At 42.6% G+C, this 21,899-nt stretch overlaps 1 protein-coding gene across 2 annotated transcripts in view; it reads left to right on the top strand.

The window, feature by feature from the left end:
• Window positions 1–3,959, top strand: part of RNMT (RNA guanine-7 methyltransferase) — a 54,375-nt gene extending 50,416 nt beyond the window's left edge. For both annotated transcript variants that reach the window (XM_068127946.2, XM_068127947.2), the window contains 2 exons: window positions 3,362–3,395; window positions 3,531–3,959. In XM_068127946.2, the coding sequence (XP_067984047.2) occupies window positions 3,362–3,395; window positions 3,531–3,565 (69 nt within the window). In that variant the 3' untranslated portion in view covers window positions 3,566–3,959. The remainder of the gene's footprint in view (window positions 1–3,361; window positions 3,396–3,530) is intronic.
• Window positions 3,960–21,899: the final 17,940 nt, after the last annotated feature.

The following is a 21,899-nucleotide window of genomic DNA, read 5'->3' as shown; positions in this document are numbered from 1 at the left end:
AACCGTAGCGGTGTTTTGGAGTGCTTGGCATTTCATCTGGTTGTATGGCCAGTAACACATCTGCAAGGGCACGACGATCCTTTTGAGGAATTGCATTGCTGAACAGTGCCAAAACAACCAGTTCTGGGGTTAAATACCACAAATGTCTATCAAAGGCTTTCACAGCGCTGACTGAAATGGTTGAGTTGACAGCTTTATAGTTGAGCAGAGTCTTGTAAAAGCACAAATCAAACCATGGGGCATTTGAAGCAGACTGACATATGAGCCACCAATCACAATAAATATAAACAACAAAAACAACAAACTCCTTCAGTTTTTTCTGTTGATGTTGTGTTGTTACAGTTCCTCGAGGTAGTAGAGAAATTTGCTCTTCAAGTAGGCATATTTTGATGGAATAAAGAATCTTTGACATCCACCTTGCTTTATGCATGGCCCCTGGTCTGTGGAGTGTTCCTTGTTTTGTGACATCATCATCGAGGACTACCTGGCAGAGTTGTGCCATTTCCTTGTAGTCTTCCCTACAGTATGAAGCGCTTGTGCGGATTGTGCTTAAAACCTTGTTTTTGCAGGATAAAAGCAGCTGTTGTGCATAGTCATTGTACATGGAAATGTCAATTTTGGTTAAACTTTCATTCTTTGCATGCGATATGCGTTCCCAATTCTTCTGGAATTTTTGGAACAAAGATACTTCTGGAGACTTTGATGCCTCAATTTTGAGAACGTCAAACACATGATCCAGGATTACCTCTCCAACATGATGGCGACATGCACACCACAGAAGAGCACGGTCCAGTTTTGATTGAATGGTAACACAGGCAGCTGTAACGTGTCCAGTGTTTGATGCTGTTGTGTCAAAACATAAGTTGACAACTGATTGTTTGCACTTCCATGAATGTAGATACGTGTAAGTGTGCTCGGCAATGATGTCACCTGATGACCTATCACTTCCAGGAGGATATCTAGCCACCCCCAGTAGCTTTACATCAGTGGCATTCCCAACCAACACTGGCAATCTTTCTTCCTTGACATTCTTGTTTGTGAGCGTTGGTATCTGCTTGCCATCCCAGTGAAGTGTTGCAGCTGTTGGGGCGATCCAATTTTCTTGAATATCTTTGGCGATAGCACTTGTTATTGATCGTCGAGCCTTATCAGCAGTTGAGTACGACTTGGCCACACGACGTGGATCACCTCCTGCCTCTTGAATTACAGCTTTGGTGAGCGCAACCTGTTGAACAGGAGTTATGTTTAGTCGAGTAGCAACAGACACAACTGAATGTCTTTTCAGAATATCATGAGGAATAAAGGCAGATGTACCTGCATATGTTGATCTGTGGTGACTACGCTTCCTTTGAAACTCTGGAATCGCCTCTTCTTCAGTTTCTTCCAAGCTATCTGCAGAGTCACTATCATCAGAGCATACAGAACTAATTGTCATCTCTTGTACACTGGATGATTCATGACGTTCTCGTCTTGAAGCTTCCGCTAAGAGGCGTTTTTCTTTTCTATGATCTTTATCAACTTTCTTCTTGTCAACACCACCAAATGAGGCTACTCTGTCAGATTTCATTGACTCTAAAAATACTCTATCTTCCTCATTCTTAATGTTTGTCATTGCATCTTTTGTCCATACACCAAAGGTCTTATCAAGACGTTCATTCATGGTTTGCAACTTAGCCAAAGTGCTTGGAGATTCTCGGCGAGAAACAGGTATTTGACGCAATTTGTTATTGTCATTAAGAAGGTCAAGTATTAGTTTGCAGCATTGATGGTCTGAAAGCATAGGAATATTTGCTTTAGTGTAGAATTTTTTCAGCTGGATAAGGACGATGCTGGCAGATTTCCATTTCAGTGGCTGAGTTTGTTTGCCTTCACATATTTCTTTCTGGATGTACCACATCACGCATCGAAGAACCTGCCGGCAAGTTGGGAGGCGGACTCCTGTCAATGTACCATCTGCTTCTGTAAAAGCATTGCCAAGACCAAAAATGGCACTTGCTAATCTGGTCTTCTTATCTGCCATCTGAAAGAAAATAAAGGATATTATTAGACTACTAGTATGGGACCCACGATTAGACCTCCAATTTCATTCATGTAAAAATACAAACTAATTATCAAACCATCGTTTTTTGCATAAAATTGTTATATTTGTATTCCTCTCATCAAGACCTTCAATTTGATACCAAACATGACTAGGTTTGGGTGTAAAATAACAAAATCAAACATTTTTACATAGTGCGGCCCCGAAAATGGCCCTAAATATATAAAAGTGGCCGGTGGCCACCCAGGACCACCTCTGATTTCATTTATTTTTTGCATACATACTTCTACCAACAAGTGTAACATTTGAGAGAATAGACATTAAAATCCAAGAACCTAAGGGCGTTTGATGCACCCTACCCACCAGGGTGGGTTGACACTTCTGGGTTTTCAACTGTGGACGTTGTTTCCTGCCAAAGGGAGTGGGTATTTCTCTGCATGGGGATAAAAAATAATTTGCTCCCCAAAACAATTTGCCCTGGGAGGCAGCGGATGTTTGTAGTTTACAAAGTTATATTTATTTGGTTGAGGGAAGCGTTTGTAGTTTTTTTGGTTACGATAATTGCGTATATTTTGCATGTTTGTAATCCTTACAGTAATCCTTACCATATTTTGCGCTGTCTGTTTGTGACTTGGTGGATTAGATCAGTATGAGAGTTTGTTGCTATCCGTTAGTTACAAGTTAAACAACTCTCCCCGATACACCGTGGCATTCTCTGGCCAAATGATCATGTTTGGTTTTGTGTGTCCGGTACCGCATATCACCGCATAATTGTGTGCACTCTCCTGAAATTCTTCAAGGAACAATATTCACTTAACTTCACTATGGAAAAAATATATCTATTTTACTGATGAACAAACACCTTCTTTTTAAAGAAAATGCCATTTTTCTTTAACAGCATTCTTAAAAACCACGTTTGTGTCTGACTTGAAGATAACATTTAGTAGGCCTTCATTGAGGTTTTCTGCTTATTCTATTTGGCATTTTCTTAAACATGTCTTGTGTCTTCTTGTTGAATCTAAAAGAATGGAAAAAAAAAAAGTGAATTTATTTGAATTTGTTTATTTTGTGAGTAGAAATGGATCACTGTGTGGTGATTCGGCTTGGCACCGAGTCACGACAGATTGGCCCCATACGTACCCTCCAACAGGCCTTCTGCTATTGCACGTTCTATGACCTTGGTCATTTGACTTCTCCCTCCCCGTTTCCCTGCCTGATTGACTCCCTTGCAGATTCCACGCCGTACCCCCTCCCCCCTCCATCCCCACAGCGTTTCTAACCAAGATTATGATCATAAACTATCTTCTTTGTTCTTTATTTCAGGGTACCATGTCCAAATCAGAGTGGGAAGCTGCAGGTGAGTTCCTTCTTTCACTCACTTTTCTTTCCCACCACCTCCACATATCTTCCTTTATCGTATTCCTCTTCATTGGAGATTCCCATCTCATTTGCTTGTTTTTCACCATGCTCTTCATGTATTTTTCTTCCCCAGGCATGTATCTTGCGTTTGCATTTACAAAGGAGTAAACACCACAGCAGTTGGGCCGAAGCCTCTGTCATCGATTTGTTTTTCTCTCCATCAACCACAAATGTTGGCAAATAGTGAGCAATGGGGTTAGAGATGCTGTGTTTAGTATTGTTGTTTTGGAAATATCGTTTCACTCTCTACTTCCTTACCCTCTTTCGTTAGGATGAGGAATGCAATGATTTTTATTTTTCATCATTGCAATCAGTTGTTATGGTTATCATCTTGTTCACTTCATCACTGTTCTTGTTTTCCCTGTTACTATTATTATTATTATTATTATTATTATTATTATTGGTGGTAGTAGTAGTAGTAGTCGTAGTAGTAGACCTACCCCTGTTATTTTGTTCAGTTTGTTATTTTCAAATAAAATGTTTTTGGCTTGTTTTTTTTCCACAGAGCATTTTGGGATGTTATCACCTGTAATGTTATATTATTTTTTTATTCCATTTTCTGGAATTCATTTTGTACTTTTTTAAAAAAAAATTTGAATGTCATTTGGCATAAAGCTGCTCACTGAGAGGAAGAGTAACATTTACAACTATCTTCCTTATGAAATGGACCTTGAGCGTGCAGCTGTGGTGGTGGAATTGATTTCCAGCAGAAATTACATGGCTTGTCTTTTTCTGGTTACCTTCAACAAAGCTAGTCCAAGAGGCTGAAACTTCTTGCTCACAATGAGATGAGGTGAGCTGGGTATGGAGGCTGGGTACCGGAGCAATATGGCCAAGTTGATGCCTTTATTGCCTTGTTTTGAAGCACACTCACAATGGTGCATCAGTGTGACAATTGGCTTGACGCTGGTACGTCCGCCTCTCCAGTTAGCACATTGCAGTGATACGTACGATGCCGATAGGTTTTATTGAGAAGCTCGTGCTTTATCAGCCAACGATAGCAGGTATTGTTAGACAGTGGTGTGGCGACATGGGTGTTTAACCGGGTTGTGTTTACAATCGACCATGATGAACATGATAACATCGTGACACGATGTCTCTAGTTGAGGCCTTTGTTAATCCACCGTATTCTGTGTGAGGCGGGTTTTTGATCCGCACCATCAGTGACAAATGATGAAATAGAACCGACCAATGTAACACAGTTTGATGAGAATGACAAGAAAAAAGCCAGATAGCCATGTTAAAATCACGTGGGGCCCCTTAGCTGGAGGTGATAAAAGCGTGAGCAACACTGCTATGGTTTTTTCTGCCCAAGTCTTCCTGTAATTCCTGTCAGCAGATAGCACCTGGTCTTTCATATCAAGAAGGTCCTGTGACATGATCTTTGAGGACCATGTTAGTCAATTTTGGTCATAATCTATCGCATAACTCGGAACAACTCGTTCATCCCACTACTGAAGATACGTCGGTGTACAAGTCTGTATAATTCATACCGAGGTGTATAATTACAATTTAAATTATGAATGTCATCAATAAACACAAGAATGCACCGGAGAAACTGGTTGGACTGTTTAGTCTGTTTCGAAAAGAATCCCTGTAGAGCGTTTATCAAAACCAATGTTTATCCGATCAATGGCGCCGCCCTCCGTGCTCCTCTGTACTGTTGACTGAATGACTTCACACGTGACGCCGTGATTCTTTCACAAGGACCGATGAGCAAGTCTAACACCATTTTACATCAATAATTTGTATAAAATGTTGAAATTGTTTTTCCATTACTAGACACGGTTGAGGTTGTGGATGGAAATGTCGAAAGGTTTAATTTGGATAAATGAACGTTTTCATCAGGCCCCAGACTTGCTGAACTTGTCGTGTTTATTTGTGAACGTTTCAATTTTGTGGTACCTGGGAAAACTACAATGGAATCCTGTCCCTAGACATGCGATAAAATGTAAAACAATGGCAGTTCTTCCCAGAAAATCCACGTGATCTACAAAATTGTGCAAAGAACAACAAATGGTTAATAAAGTTCTACTCCCAACGGACAATGCACTCGACCAACTGGATTGCTTCAGTCTACAAGTTCCAGCTTTTTTCAAGATGAATATAAATAATAACTTAATCTGTACAATGTGTATTTCCACCTTTTTCCCACCTTTGATGTCATTTCCTTAATGCGTCCATTTGTTTAACGAACTCATTAAAACGAGCGTTACGCCTAGGTCACCCGTCGGTGAAGTGATGCGAGTTGACAAAGTGGAAGACGCAAGGCGGCCATCTTGGATTTTGACGTGGCGACCCAATTTTCAATAGCGTTCTTCCTTGTGCCTAGATACACCCACACACCAGATTAGAAGTTGGTACTTCGCTTATTTTTCAAGATATTCCGCTCACATGGTTCAGACATACATGGCGTCAGACATACATGGCGGCGGCCATCTTGGATTTTGACGTGGGTTGCACCCACACACCAAATTAGATTTCGGTCCTTCGCTTACGTACGCATGCACGCACACACGGACGGACGCACACACGGACGGAGGGGAAAACCATATTCCCCCTTTCGCTCCGCTGTGCGACGGGGGACAATGACACACACCTCCTCTTAGACGGATTTTTTAGGGATACTTGGGGACAGAACTGGATTTCCTTACTGGAACAATTTAAATGTATTTTTGATGCATCTTCAAAAACACCCAAACACCCAGTTTTCATTCATTCATTCATTCGTTCCCTTGGAGGTCGGGAAGCATGCATGCAATGTTTGGTGCCGCTGGGTTTCTTTGTTTTGGAGTTATGGAGGACACACCGACTAACACACATTGTCTTTTATCATTATTGATTTGCACCAACGCTGGTGGATCATGTTTTTGAAGTATCGCATCGATAGGTTAAGCGGTTTCAGAGGGAATTTTTTAATATGCAGATTGACTAGGCATAGGGAATATTGGTTGAAAATTTTGATATCGGTCACATGGTCTTGCTGCCACATTAGATAAAAACTGTATCTGTGTCTGATGAATGCTAAACTTTAAAGATGTGATAGAATGGGTAATCAGAATTTAATTTAATAAAGGTGACGACATGGATCAGGTGTGCGATCAAAGTGGAGCGACTTGTTAACCTCTAATACTGCTCAGTTATAATGCACGCTCCTAGTTAGGTTCCCTCTACATACAATGTAGAGGAATACCTATTGTTTTTTTCCTATAATTTACTCTTCTTCTTTGTCACGTGACATCATAGGTCACATGGTTTAGGAGTTGTAACGTTTTGAAGCACTAACTTTAAAACCTAGATCCTCCCTCATTTTTGAAGATATCGAGTGGAAACTTTATACAAATGTTCCCCATGTGGGGAAGTTAAAACGTCATTTGGGAAGTTGCGATAAGTCACAAGGTTTGGCCACAGTAAGTAATTGAACGACAATCTTAAAAACCTTCTATCTCTTGAACCGCTGCATTGATTGACCTGAAGCTTTAATGTAATGTAGCTCTCGTCAAGGGGAATAAATATTTACAATTTCAACATGATTGGTTGAACGGTCTGGAAGCTAGAAGTTGGTATTGTTGGAAGAAACTCTACATTTATTTTCTTCTCAGGCCATGTGAATGATTGTGCCGCTGCCATTTTTCGGATTTATTTCCTTTAAAAACCATTAGCAGAATACCTGCCCAACGTGCAATTTTGTTCCAAGCGTGCAACACATTTGTCTGCTGTCGGAGATTTTCTGCTGACACTACTTTGACTTGGATTTCTTGCTGATTTTGTTTGGTAATATTGCTCTTGCTCATTTTTCTTCAATTTTGGTGTTCTTGGTTTTTGAGGCATCTCAATTTTCCAGACAAAAAAAACAACCGTCACCCTAGCTAACAATACCCATGACCAGACCCACACACCCCTCTTCTCCCTCCACCATCCCCTCACAATCCCCCATACACCATCAGCCGAGCTAACAATACCCATGACCAGACCCACACACCCCTCTTCCCTCCACCATCCCCTCACAATCCCCTCACAATCCCCCATACACCATCAGCCTAGCTAGCACACCCCCTCCACCCTCAACCCTCTCCATCACCCCCTCACAATCCCCCATACACCATCAGCCTAGCTAACAATACCCAGGACCAGACCCACACACCCCTCTTCCCTCCACCATCCCCTCACAATCCCCTCAAAATCCCCCAGACACCATCAGCCTAGCTAGCACGCCCCCTCCACTCTCAACCCTCTCCACCATCCCCCATACACCATCAGCCTAGCTAACAATACCCAGGACCAGACCCACACACCCTTCTTCCCTCCACCATCCCCTCAAACTCCCCCATACACCATCAGCCTAGCTAGCACACCCACTCCACCCTCAACCCTCTCCAGCATCCCCTCACAATCCCCCATACACCATCAACCTAGCTAACAATACCCAGGACCTGACTCACACCCCCTCCACCCCCAACCCCCTCCACCACCCCCTCACAATCCCCCATACACCATCAGCCTAGCTAACAATACCCACGACCTGACCCACACCCCTCCACCCCCAACCCCCTCCACCATCCCCTCACAATCCCCCATACACCATCAGCCTAGCTAACAATACCTACAACAACCCACACCATCCCTCCACAATCCCCCTTCAACAGTCACCCGAACTAACAATACCCACGACCACCCCCACACCTCTTCTGCCCCCCCCCCCCCCGTCCCCCGTCCCCGTCCACCATATCGGAATCCGAGATCTCAATGCACCGTTTCTCTATGTACCGTCGCTGGCATGATCACGGCGAGTTCGCAATGTCACGTCACTGGCAAACTCGACAGTCTAGGACTCGAGGGGTTTTTTTTCAGCACTTTGTGAATGCCAAAAAATAAAATTCCTTTCAAATTAGACCAGGATTAATGATTGCCAATGGCTTTTCAGAAAAAAAATTATTTGCGTTTGGATTCCCCTTTGAGGGTCTTTTGGGTCTAAACTCCAAAGGGTCTTTTCAGTCTTCTGGGTCTTTTTGGTCTTTGGGGTATTTTTGGTCTTCGGGGTCTTTAAGGGTATTTGGGGTAATGTCAGTCTTCAGGGTATTTATTGGGCTTTGGGGGTCCATTGCATCTTTTCAGTATTTTAGGTCTTCATGGTATTTTGGGTCTTTAAGCATCTTTGGAGTATTTTGGGTCTTCGGGGTCCTTTGGGCCATCTGGGTCTTTTAGGGTCTTCGAGGTCTTTTGGTTCTCTTGGGTCGTTAAGGGTCTTCGGGGCTCTTTTGGGAATTTGCGGTCATTAAGGGTCTTTGGAATATTTTGGGTCTTTGGGGTACTTTTGGGTCCTCGGGGACCTTCTCGGTCTGTTGGGTCCTTGGTAGGAAGGGGGGGGGGGCAGTCTTTAGGGTCCTCTGGGTACTTAAGGTTAAGTATTTCAAGTTACAATTGTGGGTGGCATCAAGTCCGCTGTCCAACCGATGGGTGAAGAGCAGACATACATACATACAAACACTTGCTCAATTATATATAGATTTCCTCTGCAGTCGTTGGACCGATTGACAGGAAATTTTCACCATAGGAGCGCGTCGGACTGCAGAATCTTATAATGGCAATTATGACATCATAGGTCACGTGGTACGGACGCCATCTTGGAATAAATGAAAAAACATTGCGCCTCTGTATCTCCAAAAGCGCTGCATAGAAAAGAGAGACATGGCTCATTGTAAAGAACTCTCCATGCAGAATAACATGTGAATGATGTCATAGGTGCCTCCCTTATGACATCATAATTTGACAAGTAATAAAAACCCATCTGGTCAGGATGAAATTTCTTGAGCATCATCTCGGTATAAATTGACGCAGAAAAAAATAAGACGTCAAAGGTCACGTGGTTCTGCCACCATATTGATTGAAAGGAAAAGCCATAAAAACCACGAACCCTTCTCCGAAACGGCTGAATAGATCGAGGCCAATTTTGCATGCATAATGTTTTAACCATGACCAACAAAAGTTCTGGGGTGATGACGTCGTCGGTCACATGGTTTGTGAGCTATGATTTTTTGAAGCATAAACATTTAAAACCTACCTCCTCCCTCATTAGCTCAATTGGAACGAAGTTCAGGAGAGCTTCTGCGATGGCGTGTCGTCCGTCAGTCCGTAAACACTTGAAACTTCTCCGAAACTGCTGATGGGATTGCGACAAAATTTGGCACAAATGATATTTGTTATGTTGTGACTAAAGTTTGTTCACGGCATTAAAAAAAACTGGGGTCCACCGGGGGTCAGAGTGGATCCAGGCTTGACCCCCAAAAAAGGAATTAGATTTTTCCTTTGAAACTACAAACACTTTTGATGAAACTTCACCACAACCTTCATCACCCATAATGTACCAAAGTTTGTATCAAAGTGGGGTTTTATCAAAGCAAGGTTGTATCAAAGCAAGGTTGTATCAAAGCAGGGTTGCATCAAAGTGGGGTTGCATCAAAGCGGGGTTGCATCAAAGCAGGGTTGCATCAAAGTGTGTCCAATGAAAGGGGGGTTGCATCAAAGCGAGGTTGTATCAAAGCAGGGTTGCATCAAAGCGGGGTTGCATCAAAGCAGGGTTGCATCAAAGCGTGTCCAATGAAAGGGGGGTTGCATCAAAGCGAGGTTGCATCAAATCGTGTCCAATGAAAGGCGGGTTGCATCAAAGCGTGTCCAATGAAAGGGGGATTGCATCAAAGCGAGGTTGCATCAAAGCGTGTCCAATGAAACGTTTTTGTTTTTTGTTGCATCAAAGCAGGGTTGCATCAAAGCGTGTCCAATGAAAGGGGGATTGCATCAAAGCGAGGTTGCATCAAAGCGTGTCCAATGAAACGTTTTTGTTTTTTGTTGCATCAAAGCAGGGTTGCATCAAAGCGTGTCCAATGAAAGGGGGGTTGCATCAAAGCGAGGTTGCATCAAATCATGTCCAATGAAAGGCGGGTTGCATCAAAGCGTGTCCAATGAAAGGGGGATTGCATCAAAGCGTGTCCAATGAAACGTTTTTTTTTTTGTATACAGAATCGAGGCTCGTGAAAGAGCTAACATTTATCAAACAAACAAATCAAACAAGCAAACAAAGAATATAAAAAGGGGAGTGGGAGACAAGATGGGGAGAGAAGGGGAAGCACACAAACACAACATTTCAGAGCAGGGACATCAGGAGATGTGTGGCAGGGAGAGGGCTTGGGGGGAGGCAGGATAGGTATAAAACGCAAGGACACCAAGGACTTCCAGGAAAGAAGTTGGTATTTCAAAAAAGTGGATTTGGGGTGAAATTAGCGGGGGTAGAAAAGATCAAGGTTTTGGATGGGGGAACATAAGAGATGGTGGTGAACAGCTGTTGTAAAGACCTGGAGGGAGGAGTGGGATTGAAGAGAGTGAGGGAGTTTGTTCCAGAAATGGGAGAAAAGAGGACTGAAGGTGAGCAGAGAATCTTGATTTTGGCAGTTTAACAATAAGAGGGTTGCAGGCAGATCTTGTGTGACCTGTAGGAATATTTGGGGGACAGAGCCCAGAGAGAGCTTGGGGAGCAAGGCCGGAGAGGAGTCGGTAGAAAACGGAAAGACCACCAACCTGCCTGCGGTGAGTAAGTGAAAGGCCCTCGGAGATAGCGTCATCGCGGGAGATTCCAATGATTCTGAACGCTTTGGTTTCAACAGCGTGAAGACGAGGTAGGTGTGAGGCAGGAGCACCAGTCCAGAGGGGAGAGCAGTACTCCATTGAGCTGCGGATGAAAGCCTTGTATGTGGTGAGGAGCTCAGGTGTGCCAAGGAAGGACTTCGCACGACGGAGGATGCCCAGTCGGTGACTGGCTTTGGAGGCCAGCTTGGAAATGTGGTTTTCCCAGGAAAGATCATGGCAGATAGTGAGACCCAAAAGCTTGAGAGACAGAACTTCTTGGAGAGGATTATTCAGAAAGTGGAAGGGAGGGTTGTCCAGTCGGTCTTTTCGGAGAGACATCGTAAGAGTGTGAGATTTGTCAAGATTGAAAGACATGTTTCACTTGTTTGCCCAGTCTGTGATTTTGTCCATGTCTGCAGAGAGTGAGGAGGCTGCAGACTGCCGATCTGAGGGATGAAGAATGGAGCGGCAGAGAGTGGAGTCATCAGCAAAGAGATAGAGAGGATTTTCAAGAGAGTCAGAGAGATCATTGATGATGACCAGAAAAGGCACAGGGCCCAGAACATTGCCTTGGGGAACTCCAGCCTGAACAGGAAGATGGGATGAGAGAAACCCATTCAGGGGCAAGTCCGCCAGCCATGCATGGATATTTCCATGGATACCAAAGGAGGAGTGTTTGGTGAGCAGAGTGGGGTGCCAGACCGTATCGAAGGCACGTGATATGTCGAGGGAGACAGCTCTAATTTCCTGTTTGGCATTGAGAACCTTCATCCATTGTTGAGACAGCAGAAGCAGCATGTCCAGAGTAGAGTGACCTGGTCTGAAACCAAATTTATGATCAGATATCAAGCCATTGGAGAAGAGGAAAGCTTTCATATCCGAAGCAATGATGGATTCCATGACTTTCCTGATAATTGGGAGAAGGCTGATTGGTCTGTAGTTGCTAGGATCTGTTTTTGCACCTTTTTGTGCAAAGCGGTGATGTTGGCTGATTTCCAAGCAGATGGCAGTTGACCTTGAGCAAAAGAGAGGGTGAAGAGAACAGAGAGAGGGAGTGAAAGAGCGGAAGAACAGGATTTTAGGACCCGTGGGCTGATGCCGTCAGGTCCAGTTGCAGAATCGGAGTCGAGGGTTGACAGAAACTTTTCCACATTGTCAGGAGGAAAGGACACGGAGTCCAGGAGCAGCTGGGTACGACTGGGTACGGTGGGTACAGAGAGGGATGGGTTTGGGACACAATATTTAGAGGCAAACACAGAGTTGAGACATTCAGCTTTGTCACGTGCGGAGTCAGCTGTGTAGCCGTTTGAGGTAAGGGAGGGGATGGAGGGGGAACAAACACCAGAAACAGATTTGACCAGACGCCACCAGGATTTGGAAGAGGGAGACAGATAAGAGAGTTCGGTCTTGAGAATGGAGAGATATTGTTTCCTGGCTCTCCTGAGGGGGGACACCCACATGTTTCGGGCTTTGTGAAAGGAAATGAGATTTCCTTCCGTTGGATTTGCTTTCCAGGAGACGAAGGCAGGTTGTTTCTGGGCAACAGCCTCACCACAATATTCTGTGTACCATGGACGGGAGGAAGGGTATGACAACTGAAGGCGAGACTGTGCATGAGAGACTGTGCAACTGTGCATGAGAGAGCAATTTACTTTGGAAGAATTCCCAGGATGAGTTGATGTCAGAGGTGGTAGAGATGGGAGACCAGTCCAGATGATTGATGGCTGCTTGAAGACCGTGCCAGTTGGCCAGAGTGAAATGCCAGACTCGTCGACGCTGAGCAGGCTCCCTGAGAATGGTCAGAGAGATGTCCACTTTAACAAGCACATGATCAGATGAGCCGATTGGAGCAGAAGAAGAGCAGCAGACATTTGCAGGGAAGTTAGTCATAACGAAGTCCAGAAGAGAAGATGCTCCGTTGACTGAGATCTGGGTCGGGAAATTGGCAGATTGTGTCGGTCCCAGTGAGTCGCATAAGTCCTTTGCTGAGGAGCCATGGCTGGTGAGAGAGGTACCCACACCCAGCCAACTGGCATGGTGACAATTGAAATCACCATATGAGGAAGAGAGAGTTGGGATAAGTAGATAGAAGTTGGTCCATATTATCAGACAGCGAGATGTAGATGGAGTCATCACTGTTTGGTGGACGGTACAACACATATGAACAAGAGGTGGGAGCGAAGGGGAAGCCGAAGCCAGAGGTATTCCTGGGGGTGTGGTGGAGAGAGGGCAGTGCAGGGCGAGTGAGGAAGAGAGTTTTTGATAAAGATAGCAACCCCACCTCCAGGACAAGGATCAGGTCTATCATTCCGGAGGAGGGAGTAACCCGGGAGAGATTCTAAGGAATCAGAGACATGAAGGAGGAAAGATTCTGTTAAGCAGATCACGTCTGGTTTGTCAGAAGCAACCTGTATGGAGAGATCAGTTAAGTTTGAATGAAGGCCCCGGATGTTTGAGGTCCATACCGTTAATGAAGAGGAAGGGGGAGCATCGGATACAGAACAGGGGGGAGGAGGGGTAGGGTAAGATGTGGAAGAGGTAGGGAGAGCTGTTGAAGGTGCGTCAGAGATTTCAGAATAGCTTGGAGAAAGGGAAGGATGTGGCGGACAAAAGGTTTGATGGTGATTGGGTGAGGCACAATGAGGTGTTATTTGAGGAGGGGGAAGAGCGAGGCAGAAGGTTGGGGGAGATGGAGGTGAGAGTTGGAAGGGGGAAGAAGAGGGGAGGACGCTTTGAGGAGGAGGGGTGAGAGGGGGGAAATGGAGAAGAAATGAGGGTGGGGAGATTTTAAGGGGAGGGGCGAGGGGGGAGTTTATGAGGGGAGGGGTTGGGGGGAGTTTCGGAGGGAAGGGACAAGGGTAGGGATTTGAAAGGGATGGGTGATGGGGAGGATTTGGAGGGGAGGGGGAAGATTTGAAAGGGATGGGTGATGGGGAAGATTTGGAGGGGAGGGGTGATGGGGAAGATTTGGAGGGGAGGGGTGATGGGGAAGATTTGGAGGGAAGGGGTGAGATTGGATTTTAGAGAGTGTACGATTAATGGGAAACGAACAAAGTTGTTGTTGCATCAAAGTTGCATCAAACGAACAACGTTTTGGTTCGACACGAACAAGGTTGCATCAAAGCGAGGTTGCATCAAAGCGTGTCCAATGAAAGGGGGGTTACATCAAAGCGAGGTTGAATCAAAGCGTGCCCAATGAAAGGGTGGTTGCATCAAAGCGAGGTTGCATCAAAACAGGGTTGCATCAAAGCGTGTCCAATGAAAGGGTGGTTGCATCAAAGCGAGGTTGCATCAAAGCGTGTCCAATGAAAGGGGGGTTGCATCAAAGCAGGGTTGCATCAAAGCGTGTCCAATGAAAGGGGGGTTGCATCAAAGCAGGGTTGCATCAAAGCGTGTCCAATGAAAGGGGGGTTACATCAAAGCGAGGTTGAATCAAAGCGTGCCCAATGAAAGGGTGGTTGCATCAAAGCGAGGTTGCATCAAAACAGGGTTGCATCAAAGCGTGTCCAATGAAAGGGTGGTTGCATCAAAGCGAGGTTGCATCAAAGCGTGTCCAATGAAAGGGTGGTTGCATCAAAGCGGGGTTGCATCAAAGCGGGGTTGCACTTTCCATCACACACTTTTCATCATACACTTTTCATTAAACACTTTTCATGATACACTTTTCATTAAACACTTTTCATCATACCCTTTTCATCATACACTTTTCATCATACCCTTTTCATCATACCCTTTTCATCATACCCTTTTCATCATACACTTTTCATCACACACTTTTCATCACACACTTTTCATCAGACACTTTTCATCATACACTTTACATCACACACTTTTCATCGTACACTTTACATCATACCCTTTTCATCATACCCATTTCATCATACCCTTTTCATCATACACTTTCCATCATACACTTTTCTTCACACCCTTTTCATCATACCCTTTTCATCACACCCTTTTCATCATACCCTTTTCATCATACCCTTTTCATCATACCCATTTCATCATACCCTTTTCATCATACCCTTTTCATCACACCCTTTCCATCATACCCTTTTCATCATACCCATTTCATCATACCCTTTTCATCATACCCATTTCATCATACCCTTTTCATCATACCCTTTTCATCATACACTTTTCATCACACACTTTTCATCACACACTTTTCATCACACACTTTTCATCACACACTTTTCATCACACACTTTTCATCATACACTTTTCATCACACACTTTTCATAACACACTTTTCATCATACCCTTTTCATCATACACTTTCCATCATACCCATTTCATCATACCCATTTCATCATACCCTTTTCATCATACCCTTTTCATCATACCCTTTTCATCATACCCATTTCATCATACCCTTTTCATCATACCCTTTTCATCACACCCTTTTCATCATACCCATTTCATCATACCCTTTTCATCATACCCTTTTCATCACACCCTTTTCATCACACCCTTTTCATCACACCCTTTCCATCACACCCTTTTCATCACACCCTTTCCATCATACCCTTTTCATCACACCCATTTCATCATACCCTTTTCATCATACCCTTTCCATCACACCCATTTCATCATACCCTTTTCATCATACCCTTTCCATCACACCCATTTCATCATACCCTTTCCATCATACCCTTTTCATCATACCCTTTCCATCACACCCATTTCATCATACCCTTTTCATCATACCCTTTTCATCATACCCTTTTCATCATACCCTTTTCATCATACCCTTTTCATCATACCCTTTTCATCATACACTTTCCATCATACCCTTTTCATCATACCCATTTCATCATACCCTTTTCATCATACCCTTTTCATCACACCCTTTTCATCACACCCTTTTCATCACACCCTTTCCATCACACCCTTTTCATCACACCCTTTCCATCATACCCTTTTCATCACACCCATTTCATCATACCCTTTTCATCATACCCTTTCCATCACACCCATTTCATCATACCCTTTTCATCATACCCTTTCCATCACACCCATTTCATCATACCCTTTCCATCATACCCTTTTCATCATACCCTTTTCATCATACACTTTCCATCATACCCTTTTCATCACACCCTTTTCATCATACCCTTTTCATCATACACTTTTCTTCACACCCTTTTCATCATACCCTTTTCATCATACACTTTCCATCACACCCATTTCATCATACCCTTTTCATCATACCCTTTTCATCACACCCTTTTCATCATACCCTTTTCATCATACACTTTTCTTCACACCCTTTTCATCATACCCTTTTCATCATACCCTTTTCATCATACCCATTCCATCACACCCTTTTCATCATACCCTTTTCATCATACACTTTTCTTCACACCCTTTTCATCACACCCTTTTCATCACACCCTTTTCATCACACCCTTTCCATCACACCCTTTTCATCACACCCTTTCCATCATACCCTTTTCATCACACCCATTTCATCATACCCTTTTCATCATACCCTTTCCATCACACCCATTTCATCATACCCTTTTCATCATACCCTTTCCATCACACCCATTTCATCATACCCTTTCCATCATACCCTTTTCATCATACCCTTTTCATCATACACTTTCCATCATACCCTTTTCATCACACCCTTTTCATCATACCCTTTTCATCATACACTTTTCTTCACACCCTTTTCATCATACCCTTTTCATCATACACTTTCCATCACACCCATTTCATCATACCCTTTTCATCATACCCTTTTCATCACACCCTTTTCATCATACCCTTTTCATCATACACTTTTCATCATACCCTTTTCATCACACCCTTTTCATCACACCCTTTTCATCACACCCTTTACATCACACCCTTTTCATCACACCCTTTTCATCACACCCTTTCCATCACACCCTTTTCATCACACCCTTTTCATCACACCCTTTCCATCATACCCTTTTCATCATACCCTTTTCATCACACCCTTTTCATCATACCCATTTCATCACACCCTTTTCATCATACCCTTTTCATCATACCCATTTCATCACACCCTTTCCATCATACCCTTTCCATCATACCCTTTTCATCACACCCTTTTCATCACACCCTTTTCATCACACCCTTTTCATCACACCCTTTACATCACACCCTTTTCATCACACCCTTTTCATCACACCCTTTCCATCACACCCTTTTCATCACACCCTTTTCATCACCCCCTTTCCATCATACCCTTTTCATCATACCCTTTTCATCATACCCTTTTCATCATACCCTTTTCATCACACCCTTTCCATCATACCCTTTTCATCATACCCATTTCATCATACCCTTTTCATCATACCCTTTTCATCACACCCTTTTCATCACACCCTTTCCATCACACCCTTTTCATCATACACTTTTCATCAAACACTATTCATCAAACACTTTTCATCATACACTATTCATCAAACACTTTTCATCACCCCCTTTCCATCACACCCTTTTCATCACCCCCTTTCCATCATACCCTTTTCATCATACCCTTTCCATCACACCCTTTTCATCACCCCCTTTCCATCATACCCTTTTCATCATACCCTTTTCATCATACCCTTTTCATCATACCCTTTTCATCACACCCTTTCCATCATACCCTTTTCATCATACCCATTTCATCATACCCTTTTCATCATACCCTTTTCATCACACCCTTTTCATCACACCCTTTCCATCATACCCTTTTCATCACACCCTTTCCATCATACCCTTTTCATCACACCCTTTTCATCATACCCTTTTCATCACACCCTTTTCATCACACCCTTTTCATCACACCCTTTTCATCATACCCATTTCATCATACCCTTTTCATCATACCCTTTTCATCACACCCTTTCCATCACACCCTTTTCATCACACCCTTTTCATCACACCCTTTCCATCATACCCTTTCCATCACACCCTTTTCATCACACCCTTTTCATCACACCCTTTTCATCATACCCTTTTCATCATACCCTTTTCATCATACCCATTTCATCATACCCTTTTCATCATACCCTTTTCATCATACCCTTTTCATCATACCCTTTTCATCACACCCTTTCCATCACACCCTTTTCATCACACCCTTTTCATCACACCCTTTCCATCATACCCTTTCCATCACACCCTTTTCATCACACCCTTTTCATCACACCCTTTTCATCATACCCTTTTCATCATACCCTTTTCATCATACCCTTTTCATCATACCCATTTCATCACACCCTTTTCATCATACCCTTTCCATCATACCCTTTTCATCATACCCTTTTCATCATACCCTTTTCATCATACCCATTTCATCACACCCTTTTCATCACACCCTTTCCATCACACCCTTTTCATCATACCCTTTTCATCACACCCTTTCCATCACACCCTTTTCATCACACCCTTTTCATCACACCCTTTCCATCATACCCTTTCCATCACACCCTTTTCATCACACCCTTTTCATCACACCCTTTTCATCATACCCTTTTCATCATACCCTTTTCATCATACCCTTTTCATCATACCCATTTCATCACACCCTTTTCATCACACCCTTTCCATCACACCCTTTTCATCACACCCTTTTCATCACACCCTTTCCATCATACCCTTTCCATCACACCCTTTTCATCACACCCTTTTCATCACACCCTTTTCATCATACCCATTTCATCATACCCTTTTCATCATACCCTTTTCATCATACCCTTTTCATCATACCCTTTTCATCACACCCTTTCCATCACACCCTTTTCATCACACCCTTTTCATCACACCCTTTCCATCATACCCTTTCCATCACACCCTTTTCATCACACCCTTTTCATCACACCCTTTTCATCATACCCTTTTCATCATACCCTTTTCATCATACCCTTTTCATCACACCCTTTTCATCACACCCTTTTCATCATACCCTTTCCATCACACCCTTTTCATCACACCCTTTTCATCACACCCTTTCCATCATACCCTTTTCATCATACCCTTTCCATCACACCCTTTTCATCACACCCTTTTCATCACACCCTTTCCATCATACCCTTTCCATCACACCCTTTTCATCACACCCTTTTCATCACACCCTTTTCATCACACCCTTTTCATCATACCCTTTTCATCATACCCTTTTCATCATACCCATTTCATCATACCCTTTCCATCACACCCTTTTCATCACACCCTTTTCATCACACCCTTTCCATCACACCCTTTTCATCATACCCTTTTCATCATACCCTTTTCATCATACCCTTTTCATCATACCCTTTTCATCATACCCTTTTCATCACACCCTTTTCATCATACCCTTTTCATCATACCCTTTTCATCATACCCTTTTCATCATACCCTTTTCATCATACCCTTTTCATCATACCCTTTTCATCATACCCTTTTCATCATACCCTTTTCATCATACCCTTTTCATCATACCCTTTTCATCACACCCTTTTCATCAACCCTTTTCATCATACCCTTTTCATCATACCCTTTTCATCATACCCTTTTCATCATACCCTTTTCATCATACCCTTTTCATCACACCCTTTTCATCATACCCTTTTCATCATACCCTTTTCATCATACCCTTTTCATCATACCCTTTTCATCATACCCTTTTCATCATACCCTTTTCATCATACCCTTTCCATCACACCCTTTTCATCATACCCTTTTCATCACACCCTTTTCATCATACCCTTTTCATCATACCCTTTTCATCATACCCTTTTCATCATACCCTTTTCATCATACCCTTTTCATCATACCCTTTCCATCACACCCTTTTCATCATACCCTTTTCATCACACCCTTTTCATCATACCCTTTTCATCATACCCTTTTCATCATACCCTTTTCATCATACCCTTTTCATCATACCCTTTTCATCATACCCTTTTCATCACACCCATTTCATCATACACTTTTCATCATACCCTTTTCATCATACCCTTTTCATCATACCCTTTTCATCACACCCATTTCATCATACACTTTTCATCATACCCTTTTCATCACACCCATTTCATCATACCCTTTTCATCACACCCATTTCATCATACACTTTTCATCATACCCTTTTCATCATACCCTTTTCATCACACCCTTTTCATCATACCCTTTTCATCATACACTTTTCATCATACCCTTTTCATCATACCCTTTTCATCACACCCTTTTCATCATACCCTTTTCATCATACCCTTTTCATCATACCCTTTTCATCACACCCATTTCATCATACACTTTTCATCATACCCTTTTCATCATACCCTTTTCATCATACCCTTTTCATCATACCCTTTTCATCACACCCTTTTCATCATACACTTTTCATCATACCCTTTTCATCATACCCTTTTCATCATACCCTTTTCATCACACCCTTTTCATCATACCCTTTTCATCATACACTTTTCATCATACCCTTTTCATCATACCCTTTTCATCATACCCTTTTCATCATACCCTTTTCATCATACCCTTTTCATCATACCCTTTTCATCATACCCTTTTCATCATACCCTTTTCATCATACCCTTTTCATCATACCCTTTTCATCATACCCTTTTCATCATACCCTTTTCATCATACCCTTTTCATCATACCCTTTTCATCACACCCTTTTCATCATACACTTTTCATCATACCCTTTTCATCATACACTTTTCATCATACCCTTTTCATCATACCCTTTTCATCACACCCTTTTCATCATACCCTTTTCATCATACACTTTTCATCATACACTTTTCATCATACACTTTTCATCACACCCTTTTCATCACACCCTTTTCATCATACCCTTTTCATCATACACTTTTCATCATACCCTTTTCATCATACACTTTTCATCATACCCTTTTCATCATACCCTTTTCATCACACCCTTTTCATCATACCCTTTTCATCATACACTTTTCATCATACCCTTTTCATCATACACTTTTCATCATACCCTTTTCATCACACCCTTTTCATCATACACTTTTCATCATACCCTTTTCATCATACACTTTTCATCATACCCTTTTCATCATACCCTTTTCATCACACCCTTTTCATCATACCCTTTTCATCATACACTTTTCATCATACACTTTTCATCATACACTTTTCATCACACCCTTTTCATCATACACTTTTCATCATACCCTTTTCATCATACCCTTTTCATCATACCCTTTTCATCATACCCTTTTCATCATACACTTTCCATCACACCCATTTCATCATACCCTTTTCATCATACCCTTTTCATCATACCCTTTTCATCATACACTTTTCATCATACCCTTTTCATCATACCCTTTTCATCATACACTTTTCATCACACCCTTTTCATCACACCCTTTTCATCATACCCTTTTCATCATACCCTTTTCATCATACACTTTCCATCACACCCATTTCATCATACCCTTTTCATCATACCCTTTTCATCATACCCTTTTCATCATACACTTTTCATCACACCCTTTTCATCATACCCTTTTCATCACACCCTTTTCATCATACCCTTTTCATCATACACTTTTCATCATACCCTTTTCATCATACCCTTTTCATCACACCCTTTTCATCATACCCTTTTCATCATACACTTTTCATCATACCCTTTTCATCATACCCTTTTCATCATACCCTTTTCATCATACCCTTTTCATCATACCCTTTTCATCATACCCTTTTCATCATACCCTTTTCATCATACCCTTTTCATCACACCCTTTCATCATACCCTTTTCATCATACCCTTTCCATCATACCCTTTCCATCATACCCTTTTCATCATACCCTTTTCATC

This window comes from Myxine glutinosa, chromosome 9 (genome assembly GCF_964187855.1).
Source record: "Myxine glutinosa chromosome 9, kmMyxGlut1.1, whole genome shotgun sequence".
NCBI classification, from domain to species: Eukaryota; Metazoa; Chordata; class Myxini; order Myxiniformes; family Myxinidae; genus Myxine; species Myxine glutinosa.
Note: the sequence above shows the minus strand (reverse complement) of the source record. Positions and strands in the feature narration are given on the sequence as shown.